The 21,657-nt window shown below is 43.9% G+C and overlaps 1 protein-coding gene across 1 annotated transcript; it reads left to right on the forward strand.

Moving 5' to 3' along the window:
- Positions 1-1,034: 1,034 nt before the first annotated feature.
- Positions 1,035-21,137, forward strand: LOC140282158 (transmembrane protein 151A). Its single transcript, XM_072376737.1, has 6 exons — positions 1,035-1,575; positions 12,503-12,841; positions 13,001-13,135; positions 13,544-13,683; positions 13,771-13,810; positions 13,973-21,137. The coding sequence occupies exons 1-6, from the start codon at positions 1,507-1,509 to the stop codon at positions 15,164-15,166; spliced, it is 1,917 nt and encodes a 638-aa protein (XP_072232838.1). The 5' UTR covers positions 1,035-1,506; the 3' UTR covers positions 15,167-21,137.
- Positions 21,138-21,657: the final 520 nt, after the last annotated feature.

Raw genomic sequence — 21,657 nt, forward strand, 5'->3', positions numbered from 1 at the left:
TTAGCTTATCTTTAACTGGCTGAACTGCTCTGATCACACAGAGTCTGATGCTCCTGGACTGTTGGGGACAGAAGAACCTGATTTTCTATTGACTTTGAGTACTCTTTCACCTCCAGTCTGAGTATTAGAATGCTATAATGGGATATAATAGAAGCACTTAATCATACTATTTTGAAATACTACAGTACACTCAAATATGATGAAGTTGTCTCAATATCAATGCACAAGTTTTCTAAACATAATAACAAAATATTACTTATTCAAAGTGTAGTGAGATAAGTCAGTGGGTGAGCTGACCCACCCCTCGAATCATGGCAACCAGGGACTTTTATTTTCATACGACCATTCATTTTGGAATCCTTCCTAATCTCTGCCAGGCAAAAAGGAGAAGCACTCAAGAAAAGGGAAAGTTTCCCCATTTTTCTTTCAAAACTGGCAAAGGCCAACAAGAGTGCTGTGGCGTACATGGAGGTGTTTCAAATGAAGAGTTCGATACGTTTGTTTTTCAAAACGAGGTAAATTATCTTTGAAATTATTCATATCATTCACTGGGACAAACTGAGCCACAGGAACACCTTTTTATTACATGACTTTGTCATGGAAGCAGTCTGATTATTTAAATTGAATGGAAGCGTCAACTCGTTCAGACCCTTTCACTTCACTTGTCTCATTCGCTCATCTTGACGACCACATATGTTAAAAAATTACAGCAGTCTGTGGCGGTCTCGCTCCACCTGTATGCTCGGACGCCTCGGGTACTGCATGGAAGGGTTTGCTGGAGGTTTCTACGATTACATTTCTGACTCCTCTGCAGGACGTTAGCTAATGGGCTAACGTTTTTCTACCGCCTTGCAAGAGTCGAACTCGCGTGCAAACTCTCAGGTGAACCGATGGGGGTGGGGATGTTGGTGTATGACGTCAACGGGGACCCGACTGAAGGTGCTGCCACGAGCAAACAAATTTAAATCAGTACAGTCATGCTTGTTATCGTTTCTCATTTTTTTTCAGTCTTTACTCTCAACTTTTTAAACAAATACGTGCAGCTCAGTCGGTGAAATCCTTGACTCTTGTCCGGTTTACTCTCCGTCACTGTCGGTCACGCGCTCTCACGTGCACATACGCACCCCTAGTGAGGCGAGTGAGCCTCTCTTACCACGAGAGGCGGCCGTTTCAGCAATAACAGTAGGCAAGCAGTGCGGCGGCGCTTTGACTTTGGCTGCGTGAGTCCCATTTTTCCTCGACCAGACAGACGCAGAATGGAGCAGGTACAAGATAAAAAGTGAGCTGGAGGAGACGCGGGAAGGACGCAGCGGGTGCCGCCGAGTCAGGGGTAGATGATGCTTATTTGCCGCAGGCCCCGCCATCGTGAAATTGGATACCGACTTGCGGCGGATGGGGTGACCGAGCTCCCTGCTCCGCCGGGGAGGTCCCTGCCTTCGGACGTTACCGGGCTGGGAGCTGCCTGAGGTCGGTTGTCAGGTGGAGGAAGGTGTGGTAAGAAAGAAAATGCAGACGGAGGGAGAGACGGCCACGGCAGAAGAGCCCATTTTGGAGGAAGGGTCGGGACGAGAGCAGGTAAGAAAGGACATCTTTGGGTTATTTTTTTCTGCCCCCCTTCACGGTGTCACGTTTGTTTACGCCTGAATAGAAAGAGCCCGGATAGTTTCACGTTTTCCCACCTTGCGTCTCCGTGTCATTGATGGTGGTTCCCAAACAACCCGTTATTTCTACTGTAGTGCATGCATAGTTACGCTTGTCGCTCTTTCATTGAGAAAACACATCTTGGCTTGTGCTTCGTGCCATGTACACGGGCAAGGACATAGAGAAGGACTTTGGCTTTTATATGAATGGAGATCAAGGTGTGGTTTAGATTCAAGGGGCTTTAACCTGTGTTGCAATAAAAGTCACTATGTCTGCTGGACGATGTGTTACTACCTGGTGTGGATGGTCTTTTCAGTAGAGTAGAGCATGTCATCTGCCAGCTGTCTCCTCTGAAATACACTAGGGGGTTACATCACAGCCCACCTGACATCCAAAATTACACAATCACACGTAATGTGAGTGGAGTCACATTCCTCAGCTGTAGCCTTGCTTATTTACTTGCATCTTAAAGGGAATGTTGTTTTTTAATTAAATTGACCTTTTCTGTGCACCAGAGCATATATTAGGGGCGTCTGATGTGACCATCAACCCCAAAACTCAGAAAACACAACCCTGACACTTTGTTTGGGGACCACCTGGGTTGGAAAAGAAGTGCTTCAGTGAGCCATTCAGATTTGCAGGGAAATGCTACCTCACAGACAGAGTGCAGAGAAAAATGATCCTGCATCCCTGTCTTTTATCTCCACCTGTGATGTCCAGTTATGTAGTTTGAGGGGCGAGCTATGGAAAAATAACTTTTTTGTGCTCCAGAGCATATATTTGGGGCATCTGAAGTCGGTACCACTTCAAACATTCAGGGAAAAACACAAACACAACTTGTTTTGGGCGCCCGAGGTTTGAAATGTTCTCATTCATCGAGCTGTGCAGATTTTCAGTGTAAACTTGTCTCACTCATCAAGTTCACTCGCCTCCACCTCTGAGCCCCGCCTGCTGACATCCACCCTGCTCGACCGATGAAGCCAGCTTCTGTTGGAAATGCCCTGTTGTCAGCTGTACTGAGGAGCATGCATCTTACATCAACCCCCGGCCTCAGAGGACATAAGAGCCCAATGGATAAACGATATTTGAGGGTAATGTTCCAGCGAGACTTGGCTAAAGACTGCATGTGCAGCAGCCACTTTTTATCCAGTTCAACGCTGGACTGAAGAATCTGAGCCACAAAAAGGGATCAGTTCCAACTCTCAGTGCCTGAACTTCAAATGAGGGAAATGTAAGTGTCTGAGAAATATGTTTTTTACTTTATTTATTTTTTCATTCAGGATAGGTCAGGCTAACAGGCACTGAAGATGACGCACACCAACTTCTAAGGAGTTATTTGAAGTTTTCGGTTTGTCAAAAACCTGAAGTTACTGTTCGGTTATTGAGCTGCTTCAGCTTTTCTGCAGTGCAGTATTTTACCAACCTTGGCCAGGCCAATGCATGACCTCGAACGAGAATGTACCTAAAAGAGGGATCAGAACAGCTGTCGATGCTCTGCCTGCAGATGAGGGAAATTCAACTATTTGAGAATAGAGTAACCAGTCAAGTATCCAAAATAAGCGAGATCCTGCTGCAGAGAGGGGGTTGCAGAGGAGACGCGTGGCTCACTCCGTGCACTAAAAAGAGCTGCTTTGAACAGAAGTGTTCAGACATGGCAAAAAGAAGATGTCGTGCTGTTTTTCCAGGTATTTTGACCAAAGTAAGACCTCAGATAACTGTGCTAATGCTTGAAGAAACTAAGGATACAATATCTCCTTTTAAATGTTTTACAGGGAATTACAGCGTAGATTTCTTATTTTTTCTTTTTCTTACACACATATCTCCAGCAGTATATCATTTACACCTACTCTGGGAATGGGCTACACTTCCTCTGTCCTGTAGAACAAATGCAAAAGCCTCTGTTACAAACATGAACGTTTAACTTCCTCTGCTCGACTCCAGGGAGTCAGGATCATGATGATGACCAATAGAGGCGCAGATTTCCCAATCAATACTGGACCGTAACCGTTAGGGTGAGACAGCTGCGTAGTTACGCATTTTGAGTGATCTACATGAAAACTGGACACCTTTCAGGTCTTGAATAGATTCAACTGTCTCCTGAAATATGAAAGTATCTGATATCTATGTCAAATCATGAAATATCACAAAAAAATTGCTTAATCTTTCCCATTAGATCATGTAGTCGAGGGACGATAAAAGGTCTGGTCATGCAAAAAAATAAAGGAATGTGACGCACATCCGGGAGGATTGAGAAGTGGGTAAAGATGATGCTGACTGAAAAGTGCACTGGAGCTGATTGCTGGTGTTTGTGCGCAGCGAGCAGAGACGTGCACGTTTGTTTTCATGTTAGTGCTGAGGTGATGGAGCCCTGGCTCTCTGCTCTATAGACCAAACTCCTGGAAGACTCAGAGAGAGACGGATATTTTTCAGCTCTCCTTTAATCGGGCTTCTATAGTTGCTGATTAATTGCTGATTTTTAATTTTTTTTATCAGTTTAATTATTTTAATTTTTTTGTCCGTGAAGCCTCACAAATAGCTTTAAAAAAAAAAAGCAGACGCAGCAGATGATTGGAATTTCATTCTGGTTGCTTAAAAGCAATAAATCTGCCTCCCTTTGCAGCGTTAAGAGGAGTTTGTGTTGATTTTCCAACTAGTTCTTGTAACAGAAGACTTGTTTAAGTGGCTAGTGGCTTGTTCAGTGGTGATTTAAAGACCAACATACACAATATGTAATTGTTACGCCTGTTAGAGAATGACTTTCACTTTATTTGAACCACTCTGCTCTGTCTATCTGTGCCTGCACTGCAGACTGTGCGATGTAATGCAATGATTTCAGCCTGCATCTGCTCCCTGCCTCCATTACCGTCTCTCATCGTCCCCTTCTGATCTCCTTCCTGTGTTAGAATTGCCTGATGGAGTTTTACAGCCCCATCCTCCCATCTCTTTCCTCTTAACTCAAGCATCTGCTTGTATCTCCTCAACAGTTATTTTGCTCTTACACGGGCATAATTACAGTTAAAGTAGAACTGCACAATTGATATTAAAATGGCAGTTTTGATTCACACATCCCTCCATATGTAGGTCAACTAAGACATTAAGCTACATTAACAGTCGGCATACGGTGCCAGCGGAAAGTTTTCACACACATTTTTCAGTTTTATCCAGTTGAATAACTTTAAAAGTGATTCAGTAAAAATATTAATAAATATATATATATAACTCTATTTGTGTTAGTACGCAAACTCTTTGGCATGACAATTGCATCCTACATCTGGAAATAGTCCATGTGATGTCCACCTTTGCCTAAATGCCTTTAATCTATTTAACATAATTAAAAAGGGTCATTATTGTCGATTATAGGTTCCTGCATGAAGGCCATGAGGTTGAGGTGATGGTCCTCCGTACACCTGGCACAGATCTGGGTGAGGACACGAGAAAGTTTCTGGAGGATTCAAAGTGCCCCAAAACACAAAACCTTCCTCCTTGAATAAAGAAGTTTGGAGCTACTAACCGACCTCTTAGTCTAACGGAGTCAGTCAGGCAGGCGGCTAAGAGCCGTCTATAAATCAAGAGGAGGCTCGTTCATTTAAGCAGATGAAGCCTGATTAAAAGCATTCACAGTTGCAAAACTCGACACACAGGGATTCATGCTACATGTGTTGCATTTCTGGTTTCTGCCTTGTTAAACTGACATTAAGCCACTAGTCACATGATATGAAAAAGTAAAATCCTAGTGGTTCAAAGCTCAGTGTATTTTTAAACATTTTTTATTTAGCTGCTTTGTGTTTGCTCCCTTAGCCAATTAAACTTACGCTAACACATATTCAGAGGAGAGATTACAGGTTAAAGAGCAGATTTCCGTGTTTTCATTGCTCTCAGCTGACATTTTCTACACTGTGAGGAATACGTTTCGTTACTACAGTGAGGGTCCACAGTACATGGGATCGCCGATAGTATCATTCAGCCAATGAAAGCACTCTGCAGCCCCACTCACTGTGGTCGCTCTAATGATTTTAAATCTTAATGGGTCGTGGTGGAAGATGCATTTAGAGGCTTAACTGAAGCAAACAACACTTTACAAACACTACTTTCCTTGGTATGAAACAAAAACTGTCCACGTTGCATTTATGTCACTATGCAACCACTGTCCAAAATGATGGAATCACCAAACTTCATTCAGCTTTTTGGAAACAAGTCACAGAAAACTGTTTTATTTGTTGGCTGAGCATTGTGATCTGAGATCTGATCCGTAGGAAAGGATGGAAGGAAATGATACCAGACATGATACCAGTAAAAGTCTGAACGTCCCAGACAGACCGTGAAAATGCTTGTTGTGTGTCGATGCTCCCTGTCCAAACTGGTTGAGTTCAAGTTCTTCTGCTGAGATCAACGCCAGAAGCTTCCAAAGGAAAATGAGAGGACTTGAGGCTGCAATTTCCTGCTAAAGATGCTTTAAGAACCTGTGAAGTCACAGGTCTGAGTACCTTTTTCTGAATGAGATATTTCAGTCTTTTATTTGTGATAAATGAACAAATCGGTCCCAACATTTACAGAGCAGAGTGAGATGCATAAAGAGACGCGTAAAAACACCTGGAGTTAGAAAAACTACTTAACAGATGCTGTGAAGACTGCATCTACTTTAAGCTTCAATTCAACCTGCCACTATCAATGAAACTGGTGTAAGCTGCAGTGTTGTACGATTAAATCCCAGACACAGTTCCTGCACTCTTCCTCTGTGCTCCTTTTTCTTTTTGGTTGAGGTTTTTTTTCTGGATGTTTTGTGACATTTGTATTGGAGAAAACTTTTACTATATGCCTTTTGCCTCCATAGTAGAGTGAATGATGCGAGTTGCAGCTGAAATACATGCTGCTGCTTTCAGTGAGTCCTGTTTTCCGAGTAAGAGACTTAATCCTGCTGATAACTGTCAGTGGTGGGTCTTCAGTCTCCAGTGAACACTCTAAAAGATGAAGGAATAATGTTAGCGTAGGCTGACACTCTTAAAGTGCTACCAGCTCGTATGCTATTGCAGCGAAGGTAGTAGTAACCTGACATCCCCCAAATGACTCAATTCAGTCCTGATGAAAGGGAATTATTTTAACAGCGCTCAGCAGGCATCAACAGCACATTTTCCTCTCCGCAACTCATCCACCACCCACATGCTGGGACTGCTAATTATAGCTGCTCCAGTCACACTTAACCAGCTGAATCAGTGCGAGCTGAGACTGAGAGCTATTCACCTTAATGCAGGAAGGGATGTGTGAAAACCATCCATGTGAAAAATACACCATCTTCAGGCTCTTTTACAAAGCGTTTAGCACAGGTAAGTTCAGACGGGGTGTGAAATGAACTGTCCTCTGTTGGCCATACGTAGATGCTACAGATGGTACCTGATGAGTTATAATGCTGGTCTCTATCAAAGGTCATGACCCGCCTATGTGGCAGAGAGTTGGAATTATTCAGTTCAGAAACACTCACTGGCTGAAGCACACTCAATTAGTTAAACACTCGCGGACATATCTACTGTTTAAAACCCAAACGACTGGCTGAAATCTCGTGTGTGTGTGGGGGGGGGGGTACATGAGATGCATGTCTAAATAAACATTCTGTTGTTAAGGATTCATGCCAGCTTCAGACACTTGTGTGCTGGCTGTGGATACTTTGGAATATATTTTGTCTCGTAATGTGGTCCTTTAAAAATTCAGCACGGAACTTATGTCATCGGTGAAACTGGTACAGTGTCAAACCAGAAGGTTTGTGTTAAGGGCTTGTGAGGCGGTCGATCCGAACTTACAGCCTGAAAAACATGAAAGCTGACACCCCTAAGACCAGGCTGTATGGATTTCCTTTTTTATAACGATGCTTAGGGGACTGAGATTTGTCTTTGATCTCAGAGGCAGCTTCAACAGTAACAAGGTTGTGACACAAGCAGGTCGCAGGGTTTTTCAGCAAGAACTACCTTCTCAGCTAAACGGGATTGGTACTGGTCATTATGCGATTGCTTACGTTTTGGTCAGATTCTGTGCTTTAGGGACATTTGAGGAACAGCTCAGGAGCCGGGAATAATTTATCTTGCAAGGTAGCTGGATTCTCGTAAGGCTCGTCATATTTACACACAGTTTGTGCTTTTTGTTTCCTCTCTCTTCCATCCTCGTGCCTCGTGACCCTGAAATTGCTCACAGCCAAGTGTTCTCAAGAAAATCTCAGTTCTTGAAATGCACTGGGAGTAGAAAAGAGCTTCCTGGAGGAGCTGTAATCGAAGATGCGCCGGCTTTTGTGGAAGTCGTTTTGGTGTTTGTGACGTGTGAAGGGGACATATTAATCTGCCATTTAAAAACCACAGTAAAAGTCAACATGCATACCTTTTAACATTTCTGATGGGTGACAGAGGCTCCAGGAGAGGAATCAAATATGTGCAAATTGGGAAATGCGATAAGGGAAAGATTTGCTCGATCAACAGTTGTTTACTTTCTTATGTATTATCTTGTAAAAGACATCAGTGAGAAGACACTGAAAATGATTAGATTTGCTGTCCAATATGTATTATTGGTCTTGGTTATAGATTATATGGATTGGTATTGGCATGACTGACACATACAGTCCCTTTTTAATTTCTATGATAAAATCTGAGGTTCCTGCAGACACATGTAAAGACCTTTATTTCAGGTTGGCTCAGCAGATACCCTGATGTGGAGTTTTATAGAAGAATTATGTCAGCACATCTCTGCATCTCTGCAGCGGAGTAGATGGTGACACTGGTTAATCATCTTCATATGACCTGTCAGCTGTGCCGAAGCCTCCCATCTCATGCATGATCAGTCTGCAGCTCACTGTAGAGATGCGGATAACATAAATTCTTCCTCAAAGCGAGCGGTGTTCTCCTGCCCCGCATCCTTTTTAGTCTGGTATATTTCATTCTGAACGGAGGTTGACCCGGTCAGTCTGCTGATCACAGATGGATCTGGTGAAAATTACACAAGCCTCACAAACAAAGCTGTGTGTTGCCTTCGTGTGTCGGTTGGAGGCTTATTTATGCATTTAATTTTTCAAGCTACATCTGCCAGGGTCTGTGATTTTGATTTGGTTTTTATTTCCCTTGATTTTTATTCTGTTTCTTTCTGTCATCTGTACTTTTCTGGACCTTTTTTTCCCACACTTGGTTTAGCTATCCAATCGCTAATGACTCCTCAGTTTTCTTTGTTTCTTGCCAGCTTGTTGTTTGTGTGGTTTGTGCCTTTAGTCTGTTTTCATTTTGTTCCTTCTCTGTCTGCGTTTGGGTCTAAACCTTGTTACATATTCTGCTTCATAACACATCCAGTTATGTGAACAAAGCAGTTAAAACTGCAGTTTACCATGTGAGCGTGCACATTATTGCTGGATTATGACATTGACCCCACATTAGCAGCTCTGTGATGATTGAAGACGGCCCATCGGTACAATATCTTTTAAAAGCAAGCATCGTGTGAAGTTAAAAGTAGAATGACGGTAATGTACTCCACTTTACATCAACCCCCGACTGCGGGGTCACTGGTTTATAAGTGGTACCGCTGCTTTGAAACTAAGTTATCTCGAGGCTCTGTCGCTCAGTGACAGCGCATTTTGTTGTCTTCTGTTTCAAAGAGAGCTGCTCATTTTGGCACCGAAAGTGCAAACAGGAATAATTTGACTTCTGTCTTGTGGGCTGATTTCCCTGCAGCGTGGCCTCACTGCCGCAGAACCTTGATGAAAATGTCGATCCAAACCCTTTTCGGTGCCGTTTTCATAGCTGGAATATTCTTGTCTTTTGGCACAAACTATCTGCAAAGACTACAAGAAATAAGTGACGGTGACATTTGGAGCAAAGGAAAAATGGGATAGAGAAGGAGGGAAAAGGACAAATAGAGGAGATTTTGGCAGTGAGAGAGAGAGAAGTGCAGTCTCTGTCAGTGTTGCCATTTCCACGTCTCTCCTCTCTGTATGATTTTGCTTCCTTTTAGACTTTGCATTCATGAAAAGTTCATGACCGGTTCGGTCTCTGACGCTCTTTACCCCCGCGCTCAATGCAATACACATTTAGCCCGATCAATCCACTTAGAGACAGACTTTCAGAGAGGATGTAACTGATGAGACACGGGGGGTGAAGATGAGAGGGGAGGAGAGATTGGAGAGCAAATAATTCAGAGGTGGGAGGGAAAGTTCGGGGAAGGAGGAAAAAAAACAATTACATAAGAACAAAGGATGTTGAGAGAGAGGAGGCACTTAGCAAGAAGAAAACACGATATTAAATTGGTACCACTGATAATTACCTGACTTCTTAAAGTAACCTATTTTTGGATCTCAAAATCTGCAGTTGGATGCTTTCCACGGGCATTTTTTCAGAGTGAGGGTGCCCTTCCTTCTGTCTCTCACCACTTGCCCTTGATGTGCAGTGGTATTAAAAAAAATGAAAGGCTGTGTGTGAATGTGTGTGTGTGTGTGTTGCAGCCAGTCAAATATCATATTGTGGCTCCACGGGGCCGGACATGGAGACAATTGAGAGTGAGTGTGTGTGTGTGTGAGAAGGAGTGAGTGATGAAGAGGGAGGGAAAGGGGGCTTGTGTGTGAGATAAATGGAAGGAGAGATGTGCTGACAGGACTGGCTGACTTGACTGCGAGGAGGGAAGGACACCGGTGTCATCCCATCTGCTTTTCTTTTTTTTCATCTGCTTTGTAGTTCTTTGGCTTTGTTGAAGCAACTTAAGGAAACAAATGAACACTCCTTAACATGTATAAAGCAGGCGTATGTGAACGGTGTCCCTCTCTCGATGCGTACATATATTGGCATGAGCTCTCTGTCCCTCCTTCATTCGCACACACACAGATTGCATCAGCACTAACATGCCGCCACTGTTGGAATAGAGTCAGCTGGTTGGAGAACAGTCTAGATGCTTCATTCTCATCTAAATTATTCACATCCTCTCCGCTGGCTGCATTACAATGCTGAGAATGTTCATGTTGATGGGAGTTTGGCTGGAGAGATGGCAACAGAGGAAGAGGCACACATTAGAGCAGCTATATCCGTGTATCTGAAGCACGTGTGTGTGTTTGAGTGCACTGTAATGTGAGGCCTTCAGTGCAAGTAAGCCTGTGTGCACTTACAGGGCAGAATAAACTGCATGTGCCTTAATACGCAGCACTTATCCTATGATGGGTATGGGGCTGTGTAATGCATTCCTCTGGTCAAGCCCTCAGCCTACACACTTGGGCGGAAACAGCTCACTGTTTACCAAACAGGAAGGTTTTTTAAAACTGAACCGGAGGGGCCTCGAGGCACATTAAATCTGTGTCTTCTTCAAGATTCACCTGAAATCAATTGAGTTCTGTGTCAGCGGATGGAGTGGGTGTCCTCCATCCAGATGGACAGCGGTTTGATTCCCTGCTCCTCTGATCTCAACATTACCCCCAACATATACTCACTGATGAGTGATTGTAGAGAAAAAGGTTCCATAATGTATACAGATTATATCTGTGTATAAAATAGGAAATGCTGCCTGAGTCTTAATGTGGAGGGATGGATGAGACGTGTTTTTGTGTAAAAGGTGAGGACAGAACCACAGCTGGCTGCATCGGGTCAGTATGATTCCCTGTTTCTGGTGTGTACCACTCTCACCGGTCCCCTTGGACCAAGAACACTTGTAGCATTCCTTGAGGTGTTTTCATAACCACCCACAACATACCACAACACAATGGCGAAGCTGTTGCAGCACATTCGGCAGTTTGGGGGAAAGGCAGAGAAGGACTGCTTTATTGCTTTCAGACTGGTCAAATCTGGAATAAATTATCTGACAGATAACACCTTAAAACACACTTTGTGATTTGTTTAAGTTTGGTCTAGGTCCACAAAAATCAGTGAAGTGGTTAATTCCCCCCTTACATTTTTTGTTTAATCACAATTATTTCAACACTAAAATGAAAGACAATCCACAATAAGATCAAATTTACACTCAAAGAGCAAAACACCAGCCCAGATTTGCACAGCTATAAGCTGACTTGTAGCCTCAGACTTTTAGACATAGAAACCTATCACGATGCCATTCTTTTTACACTTCAGAGCACTGGCTTTCAAATCACCACAGCTCTGAACCAAGTGGTTAAACACAACCGTCAGGTGTGCACACACACAGAGGCCTAACTGTAGACGAGCCAATCAGGTTGGACCTCTGTGAAAAGAGAGCAGGTGAGTTAACCGTCTTCAGCAAACTTGGAAGACACCAGAGTGAGGCTGAGAAGGGGAGTCTGTTGAGGAGGAGAAGGAAGAGGAAGAGGAAGGAAGAGATTGAGGCCGTAGTCGAGGAAAAAAAACCAGAAGAAGGAGAAGATATGCATTAAGAAGTATACTCTCTTGAGTATATAGAGAGAAATGCAGTCGATGAATACCTCCATCAGTTTGCAGAATTGGTCTCACTGTGATTTGTCATTTTATTTTTGTCCTTTCACTGGGCACTTTAATAATTAATTAGTACTTTTACAACTCATTCAAGCAGAATTAGACCAACACATGACAACAAAATATCTTTCTACAAGGAGAAAAAATACTTTATTCTTCTTGGCTGTGTGCTTTTGCTAACTGTGTGTAAAATTTGACACAATGGGTCCCGTTTTCAAAATTGAAAGGAAAAACTACAATTGCCGAATCAGAAGCTGTGAATCAGAAGCTGACTTCAGTGTCAAACAGCTCATGGAACTCTACATATGCTTGTGGTTAAAGGGATCTGATATGGGTGGTGCGCACCCTGATATACAAGCCAAAGAAGGAAAACACCAGGAACCAGACTTCTGGTTTCTGCCTACATGCAGTCGTGAGCATCTTAACTGTCTCCTCCTTCTCTCTGTGCACATCCACAGCAAAGGCCAGTCCAGCAGTCTCTGGCCTCCTCCCTGTGCCGGGAGTCCCACTGGAAGTGCCTCCTCCTGACCCTCCTCATGTATGGCTGCTTTGCCACGCTGGCCTGGTGCGCTCTCTGCCGCGTGCCCGTTCTCGGCTCCTCGTCCATACTTCTTGGCGACGACGACGACGCCACATCAGCGGCCTACTACAATGACATCCTGCACCTGGAGAGCCCGTGCTCCAGCGGTTATGTCTACATCCCCCTGGCCTTCCTGGCGATGCTGTACGTGGTTTACCTGGTGGAATGCTGGCACTGTTTCTCCAAGACAGCGATATTGGCTAATGCTGAATTCCAGGTGTCTGTCAAAGCCAGTTTCATCAGATATGAGCAAAGAGAATACACTCACTCACTCACTCATTATTGTGTCTGCCAGTCTTACACCACATTGCACTGAAAGTGCGCTGCATGCGTTAAAGGTGTCGTTTCATTTTTTTTGTCTGGTTCTGTTGTGCAGGAAGTGTATGAGCGTGTGCAGAGACTTCAGCAGGCCACTCCGTGTATTTGGTGGAAGGCCATTAGCTATCACTATGTGAGGAGAACCAGACAGGTGACGAGATACCGCAACGGAGATGCCTACACAACAACGCAGGTGAGTCGACTCACGCTTACGCCTTTTCTCATTTACTTTCTGTATGTCTCGTAGCTACACTGTGTTCTAAACCACCCAGCCAAACAAGACTGATTACATCGCCAAGTAAATAAAGTGAAGTCTCAAAAATGAGCTCCGATCTCTGCTCTGAGACGCTGGGGGCATTGCTGCTGGCGATGCTGAGTTGCAGATCTCAGATCAGCTCAAATGAGCTCCTCCACGGGACAAACGGAAAGGTGTTTGTTTCAACCGACCCTAACTGCTCAGATATGAAGTCTTAATTCATGTGTTGATATTGCAGTGCTGTCTGCACACAGCTGCGAGCAGAAAAAACACCAATTAGTAACGGTGGTTCTTTTCCATTTTCATCCTTATTGCGCTATTTCTCTCGGTCAATTCTTTCCTCAGGTCTACCACGAGCGCGTGAACACTCATGCTTCAAGTTCAGAGTTTGACTATGCCCGCTACGGTGTCAAGGATGTGTCAAAAGAGCTGCTGGACCTGCAGCTGCATCCTGCTGTTCGCCTCCGTTTCACAAAGTGTTTCAGGTACCTCCAACAATCCTTTCTAAAAGCAGCCGACTTTGATTTGAGCTCGATCACAGGGATGTTTTTTGTTTTTTTTGTGTACATTAGCTTCTCCAGTGCACGTGCTGAAGCTGCCTACCTCACCCAGGTAAGACGAGCTGAAAGCAACGAGCATCAATCTTCAAAAAGTTCTCTTTTTCTGCATATGCTTACTTGTTTTATTGATAAAAGAAACTAAAAACCATTGGCTTAATATTTTCCTCAGTATAATTCTGACAGCGTGTTATGTTTATTTCTTTGGGACTGCAAGCGAGCGCGATTCTTCGGGGAGAACGAGGGGCTTGACGACTACATGGAGGCCAGGGAGGGAATGCACCTGAAGAATGTGGATTTCCGCGAGCACATCCTGGCCTTCCCCGATCCTGCTCACCAGCCATGGTTCTCCAGGCACAAAGTGTTCTGGCTGGCTTCTGCTTGCCTCCTGTCATGGCCGCTGCGAGTAGTATCAGAATATCGTACAGCATATGTCCACTACCATGTGGAGAAGCTATTCGGGGAGGACGACGACACCGGAGGAGTTGGCGGAGGAGGGCCAGGTGGAGGTGGAAGAGGCGATGGTGTTGAAGGAGGAACTGAAAATGGAATTCATCCAGGAGGAATTGGGATTGGAATGGGCCTGAATGGGACAAGCTACAGAGCCATCTCCCGTGTTAATACAGTGGACATGACTGAACTGGAGTGGCACATTCGCTGCAACCAGCAAATGGTCCCCAGCTACTCTGAAGCCCTCCTTATGGACATAGACGCAAGTACAGGGACAAATCCTACAGCCTCAACTCCAATCTCTGGACCTCCGGGCATCACCCCCACCCAGGGGACCAACCCTCCTCCACTCGCTCTGCCTGTGGTGTTCAACTCGGCTTACCTCTTGCAGAGCTGCCCCAGATGCCGGAGGACCACATCGAGTGCCAGTCTTCCCTCCAGACTAAGGGCCCCGATGGGAACCACAGCCCTGCTGAACGCTACGGTGGCTGGGATCAGGGCAGCGGGGCCAGGAGGTGGAGGTATAGGAGGAAGACTGGTGCTTAGTCGGAGTGGTTTCTCTCTGGGGAGGCTTGGAGCTGGGCGCCAGAACAACCTGTTTCATTCAAGAAGCATGGGGGGAGGGCTGGGAGGAAGCAGGGAAGATGGGGGAGGAAGCGGGGCAGGAGGAAATAGTGGAGGAGGTGGAGGTGGAGGTTTCCTGGGGTTAGGCTCAAGACAGAACAATGAGGAGACCAGAGGAGTTCTTGAAGGAGAAGGAGATGAGGAGGAGGAAGAGGAGGAGGTGAGAAGGGAGAACGGGGGAAGAGAGAGGGATGAGGAAGTGGAGCAAGAGAGCGGAGGGGGAGGAGAGGTGAGAGAGGGGGAGAGGGATCGACCTCCATCCTACCAGGACGCATTCTTCTTTCCTGTCCTCATCATACACGGAGAGGAGAGCTGCCATGCGGGTGATGACATGTGATGAACACATTTAGAACAAGATGGTTCGGGCAGGAGCTGATAGACTGCACCGCACACACAGAAAGAGAAGAACAGATTCAGTCAGAGCAACGCCAACGAGGTAAGAATAGATCTGTGGTGGGATTACCAAGGCAACAGGGAGGAAGTTGGAACTAGAAGTTCACATAGTAAAAAAGGAGAAGATGCTGTCAGAAGTGAGGGTTGAGAGAAAAGACCAGGATAACAAATGGAGGGGATTTGAACACATGCAGTGCATTTTTTAAAATGTCATTAAACCCACGGGTTCAGAGGTAGAGGAGAGCTGATGGAGAGTGCAGTCGCAAGATAAGATGGAGTTCAAGAAAATGAGCGAAGGCCAGAAAATCCTTGCAGTTGCGAGCTTTAGCGCTCAGAGATGAGTGTGACAAATCTGATACAGAAAAGTAAAGAATGTCTGTTTCCAGTTCTATCTATGCAGGAGAGGGAGGGGTACAGTCTAAAAATAGCAGCTTGGAGAGCAGTGGCATGACTCTGAGCCAGCTGAGTGGTAGTGGGTATGTTTGGTTTTTTACATTTCTTTCTGCAAATAGATTTTCAAAGTTTGAAGCTTTGGTTTAGCTAAACTTCAGAAGAAGAAAAACTGGGAGAGAATCTTTCTGAACAGAACAGAGCAGAGCAGAGAGGAAAAAAGGTCATTACAAATCCAAAATGCATTGCGGTGAAGTCGAGGGACAGAAATGGCTTCAAGACAAACAACGTAAATATAAAACTCAGACTGGCTGAAGCCCGTCAGGGAAATAAGACGATGAGAAGTCGTCACAGACTACATGGCTCTAAACTTCCACTTTACAGATGATCACGATTCTTCAAAGCTACGAAAATGTATCAAAGCGACCAACTGAGGAGAAAACGGCTGACTCATCACAGAGATGCAACACCCTTGGAATCAAATAAAGAGATAAATCCCAAAAAACATCCCAACAGGTCCCCCTGAAAGATAAAATCTTCTGTAGGTCTTCCATCATCACGTGACCAGCTGCTCTCACAGTAGACCGTGCCAATAAAAGACTATATCCATTGATTTTTTTTATTTTTATTAATATTTTTTTCTTCTTCCTCATCTTGTCATGCCGCCTTACGCCTCCCTACACCATTAGCCTCCCCACCACTCTGCCCATTACTGTTATGGAGCTGATAGAAAGAAACACACTCTGTAAAAAGCAGAGCAGTTTGCTTCCTCTGCTGCTCAGCCCCTCATTTCTCAAGCCATCTTGTCCACTCCCTCCATTATATCACAAGTCCTGAACTCCTTCTCCCACTCACTCACTCCTCCTCCCACTCCTCTCCTCACCGAATAACACAACCATGTAAACGGATGGACAGATGTCATTCTGAAAAACACGTTGATCGCCTTTTTCTGAAAACACGGCCAGTTCAACAAGATCTTTGCAATTAATGACAGTCGAATTATCTCAGTGAAGTGGAGGCAGTTGTACGAAAATAGATTAAGTTGGTCCATCATTTGCTCGCTTCCTCTTTTCCATCCTCCCTCCTTCACTCTTCTCTCTTCCCTCTTTTTTTTTAAAGTGGCGGTTATACTCTCCCGTCTGCTGCTGGACACGCTGAGATCACATTTCACCTCGGCTCACTCCACGTATCACATCTTCTGTAAGCTTGGATCTCTCCTAAAGGACTATATGTTATAAACTGGATATTTCCCACTCAGTGTTTTTCTTTTATGACCTCTCTATTTTGAAAGGAACAGGACGAGACTTCAGCAATTTATGAGGGCACTATAATATCAGTGAAGACACCCAGTGCACAGAGGAGCCTGAGGAGAGAAATGAAAAGACTGCGTTTAACGGCAAAAGTAAAATGTAGGTAATTCCCACCAGTTTTGTCAGAGCAGTTCTGCTATAAGTCGAAGCATTTGTTCCCAACGATACACCTGTACAGAATGAAGAAACGTACAATAAACAGAATACCTATCCAGTAACAGTATCCTATATATCACAGTATATGTTTTGGCATGGAAAAATCACCACTTCCCTCCTATTCAAGTCCCTAATGTTGGACTGCAAGGGGAGCTCAGCTGGCATTCCTGCAGTTAAAAAATAAAAAAAACAAGTCATTTAAGCTGTTATCTATATTCAGTGCAGACAACTAACTTGTTGAGGAGATTAAAACGCACCGTATGGGTCACAAGGATCAGATTTCAGTCCCGTAAAAGAAGGTTGTGCCAAGCTGCTACCTCCTCCTTTTTGAACAATCACCATAAAACGCCGAATATAGAACATGTAAACCATTGCTGGCATAGAGATGCATGTGAATGAGCTACTAGTAGCTTTGTAGCAAATAATGGCGACTTTTGCAGATGCAGTGCCAAACAGTAGAGATCCAGCAGGGATGGACTAATTTGTTCCGTCTGAACAAAGTTTTCGGGAAAGAAAAAAAAAATCAGCCGAGGAGAGGAACTTGGCACAGAACGTAAAACCATCTGTGCTGCGTTACTTCGCAAAGCACATTAAATCTGCGCAGGTAGCACTTAGGCTAGTTAGATGAGCATTTTCTTATCTGTCAATGCAAAGGACCCCTTCAAGGATTATTCCGCCCCTTTCTGACGAGGCAGGGGTCTCCGCCCTGCTCTCTCTGCTTATTTCTGACATGATTACGAAAAGCACACTCAAAGAATGACGTTCACAGGAAATCTGCCACGTGGGGAGCAGACACGTTGACCACACACAAACACACCTGTCCGCAAAGGTGGATGCTGTAGCGTCCGACCCGGAGTCGGTCGGAACTCGGCGCAACTTGCTGGGAAAAAAAGGGAAAAAGACGAGCGTGACTGCTGACCAGGTTTGATGTCGTGGACGCGCACACATTCACATGCACTGAATCCGGATCTTCTGGAACTTTTGGGGAGCATGACATATAATTGGAATCAGGGTGACGAGGACAAGAGTTTCTAAGAGACTGGAGAAGTGGACAAAGGCAGATGATGTGAGATTAAAAGACAATTGTTTTTTACATAATTAATTGTAATTTAAGCCTCTGAACTTGTGGATAAGACTGTCTTCATCAATGTCCCTGAACAAAAACAAGCACCCAACCCACAGTGTTGATTTTATTTTATTTTATTTTGCAAAGTCGTGTTGATTTCTTTTTGAAACTCGAGCTCATTTCCTGTTCGACTTTGGTTTGATGAGTTCTGCCCAGGATGCGTTTTTGCTCACGACGTCCATTTAAAACCAGTAAATGTGACTCTTTACCCGAAGACGAAGCAAGAAAACTCAATTCAGTCTGTAATCTGCTGCTTTTATGTCATCTGCATACTTGAGTTTCCAGGCTAATTTTTTAAGCAACATGCAAATGCCTTTGTGAGCTTGTTCTTTTTCCTTTAAAAAAAAACTTTTTATGATTTTAATTTGAAATCTGTAACGCGCCTACAGTTATTCAGGCCGTCCCGTGAGTTTAAGAATCAAATGGACTACAATGTATAGATCCGGTTATCTTTCTTGTGAGTCTTGTTTGCACATTTATTTGTCTGGTTTATTTCTTATGTTGAAACTAGTGTATGACACCTCTATGTGTTGTTGCTGGATATTTATAGGCTCCGTTTGTTGTCTCAGAGTGTGTCAAAAGTGCGTCAGTCGCTTCACGTGTGCCAAGAGATTTCTGTGCCCATGATGTCTTACAAACACACACACACATGCTTGCATGTTTAGCCACAGCATTATAAAAAGCTCTTCTTCTTTTTTTTTTATTATTTAAAAGTCATATTAATCCCAAATCCATAATCACCGCGCACATGCAGTCTTTACACAAACACACACACTGGGTTGCCTTTGTATCCCACGTTGCCAACTATTTTGCTCAGGATTTCAGTTCATGCTGCGCTCCTGTCAAGCTCTCCCCTTTTTTGACACCCATAAATCCATTCACATGCCAAAGTTAAACAAAAGAAACAGAAATGTGTTAACAGCACACAGACTGCGCAATAAAGTGATCGGTGCTGTAGCGCCGCTCATTTACACGAGGTGTGTTGGATTCACTCAAAATGGAACACATCGCTGAATAAAAGTGTGTCAATCATGTGAGCAACACGCACAGTTTTATTACCACAAAATGGATGTTATGTATTTGACTGAGGCGCAGGTGTTTGGGTGTGAATCCACCCCAGAATGTTTTGGTCGAACCTGGCAGGGTGGATGTTTGTCCGCCAGGTGGCAGCAAAGCCTTAAACGTTTTTAGAGGACACGCCATCGGCGAGTCAGACAGCTGTTCTGTCTTCCGAGGGTTGAGTCTTACAGTAAGCATGTGCATCTCAAACCAGGTGACGTGTTCAACACTGATTTAAAAGAAAAAAGAACACACAAAAAAGCACACGTTGTGACATTACTGGTCGAGATGAGGCCGGTCGTTAAACACCCAGAGTAGGCTACTTTATTGTGATGAGATCGTACTTCTCCTTCTCGGCCTTCGTATTATTTTCCTTTGAACTGTGACTAAATGGATTGCAAAGCAATATTCCTCATACCACTGCTTCTGGCTGGACTTTGTATGTGTTGCTGAGCGGCTTTCTGAACTTATAACCACGAGCAACGAGAGCTTCAATCACCGAGATGACATCACTGTTAGATAAAGACAATTCACGTTTGCTGACTCTGTTTCCGCAGCGTAACTCATCGTCAGTCCGCGTTGCTCTGTGTGACACAGATAAAGGGACGCGGCTCCAGGATGTGCGTCAACAAAGAGTTTGTGGGGACAAATGATTCTGCTCTTGTCCTGTAACCTTACCAACACCGTACGTTACAAAACGCTCAAACAAATGCGACCGATGTATTTCCTTTCTGCCAATGCTTTAGCTGTAACCCTTGCGGTCATAGTCGCGTGATCATACCAAATTTACTGTAAGACGCACGTGTCTGATTACATGTCACATGAATTCCAGCTGCATTCAAAGCTTTTATTTTTGATATACAAACTATCGGTTTAAACAAACTTGCGATGTTTCACACCATGAAATAAAGCTCAGTAGCAGTTACCGAGGACAATATAACAGAATTGAGGGAACTTTTCGTGAACTAAAAGCATCAGCCAGTGCTGTATTTTCTGATCCCAGATGCTGCCCTTTTAATGACGGATACCAGACTTTATTTGGGGAAAAAACTGGACTTCTCCCGAGCCTCTTAGTTGTGTTGATTTGGTAGCAGTGGCCTTTGCTTTTGTACTGGGATTATGAGCAGCTGTGTGTCGATGCGACATTTTCTAGTTAATTCTGTCTTTATCTAAACACATAAATCCCATCGCTGTTGTTTGACTGTAATGTGACGGTAAAGAAGTCATTTGAGCTTAAAAAAAGCATGAATTACCGTCAGTTTAATTGTCAAACAAGACATTCTGCAAAATCAGGGTGAGATTATTGCCAGAAAACGTCACGATTAGGCTCAGAAACGCTGTAACAAAGCTGTAATCATGTGAAACTGAGTCGCTTGTCATCGCTGCTAAGAAACAAACCTCCAAATGATTAATTTTATTACTTGATCAATATTTAATGCAGCTGGATTACTCGTGAGCCATGAAGTAAATGAATGGTCCCCACAAGTGTACGGTAGTTGTTTTTGTCTGGAGCTAAAACAATAATGTCCCACGCAAAGCATTATTGTCCTACACAATACGTGAAGCCTAAAAGAAAAAAATACAAAAAAACAACAAAAAAAAAAAAAACAGGCTTTCCTGTTCGAGCACCGAAAACGTCCTCAGTATCTAAACTAATGAATATGTAACTGATAATGAGATTGTCAATATCACACCAGATTGTAGCTTTTGTCCCGGGCCTGTGAAGGGGAATGTAATTACATCCTTTTAGTGGATGGTGACAGTGAAGGTAATGGATCTGGTGGCAATAACTCTGTCAGCTGATGTGAGCCTGGCGATGATGATGACAATTGATTATCATGAAAGATACAAATAAAGTCAATCTGCTTGGTAAACCAGGTTTGTCTTGTGGAATTTTTCTATGACTAATATTCTTTAGAGATTCTTCTAGTATATACTGTATATATAATGAGTCTCTGTCACGCTTTAAATCTGATTTGCGATCCACAGGATAAAGTGTTGATAAAGTACTTCTGACCGAAAAAAAAGTGCCCTAACTCAGTAATGTAGGAAGTCAGGAAGTGAAATGTCTAGCTTTTTTTAACCGCTGTATCACTCTAAATAAATAACTATTTAATCTGATATGTATCAAGTCCCAACATGAATCTTTTTAAATGTAGCATCCTTTGTGGAGCAAATTAATGAACTGATTTACTCCCAACCCAAGCCTGTAGGTAAGCCACAGCAGAGCTTTGCACCATATCGCGCCTGAACGGGACCTCCAACACCTGAAACCTATCTTCTAATCAAGCAGTGCAGTGAATGCCCTCTTCCACTACAGCCTCTTCTACACTCAGTGCCAGTTTGCTGCACCAACCATCGCACAAACGGTTGCTGCCAATTTCCGTCAGAAGG

The sequence above is a fragment of the Leuresthes tenuis genome, unplaced genomic scaffold (assembly GCF_036924035.1).
Source record: "Leuresthes tenuis unplaced genomic scaffold, fLeuTen1.0.hap1 SCAF_22, whole genome shotgun sequence".
In the NCBI taxonomy this organism is placed as follows: domain Eukaryota; kingdom Metazoa; phylum Chordata; class Actinopteri; order Atheriniformes; family Atherinopsidae; genus Leuresthes; species Leuresthes tenuis.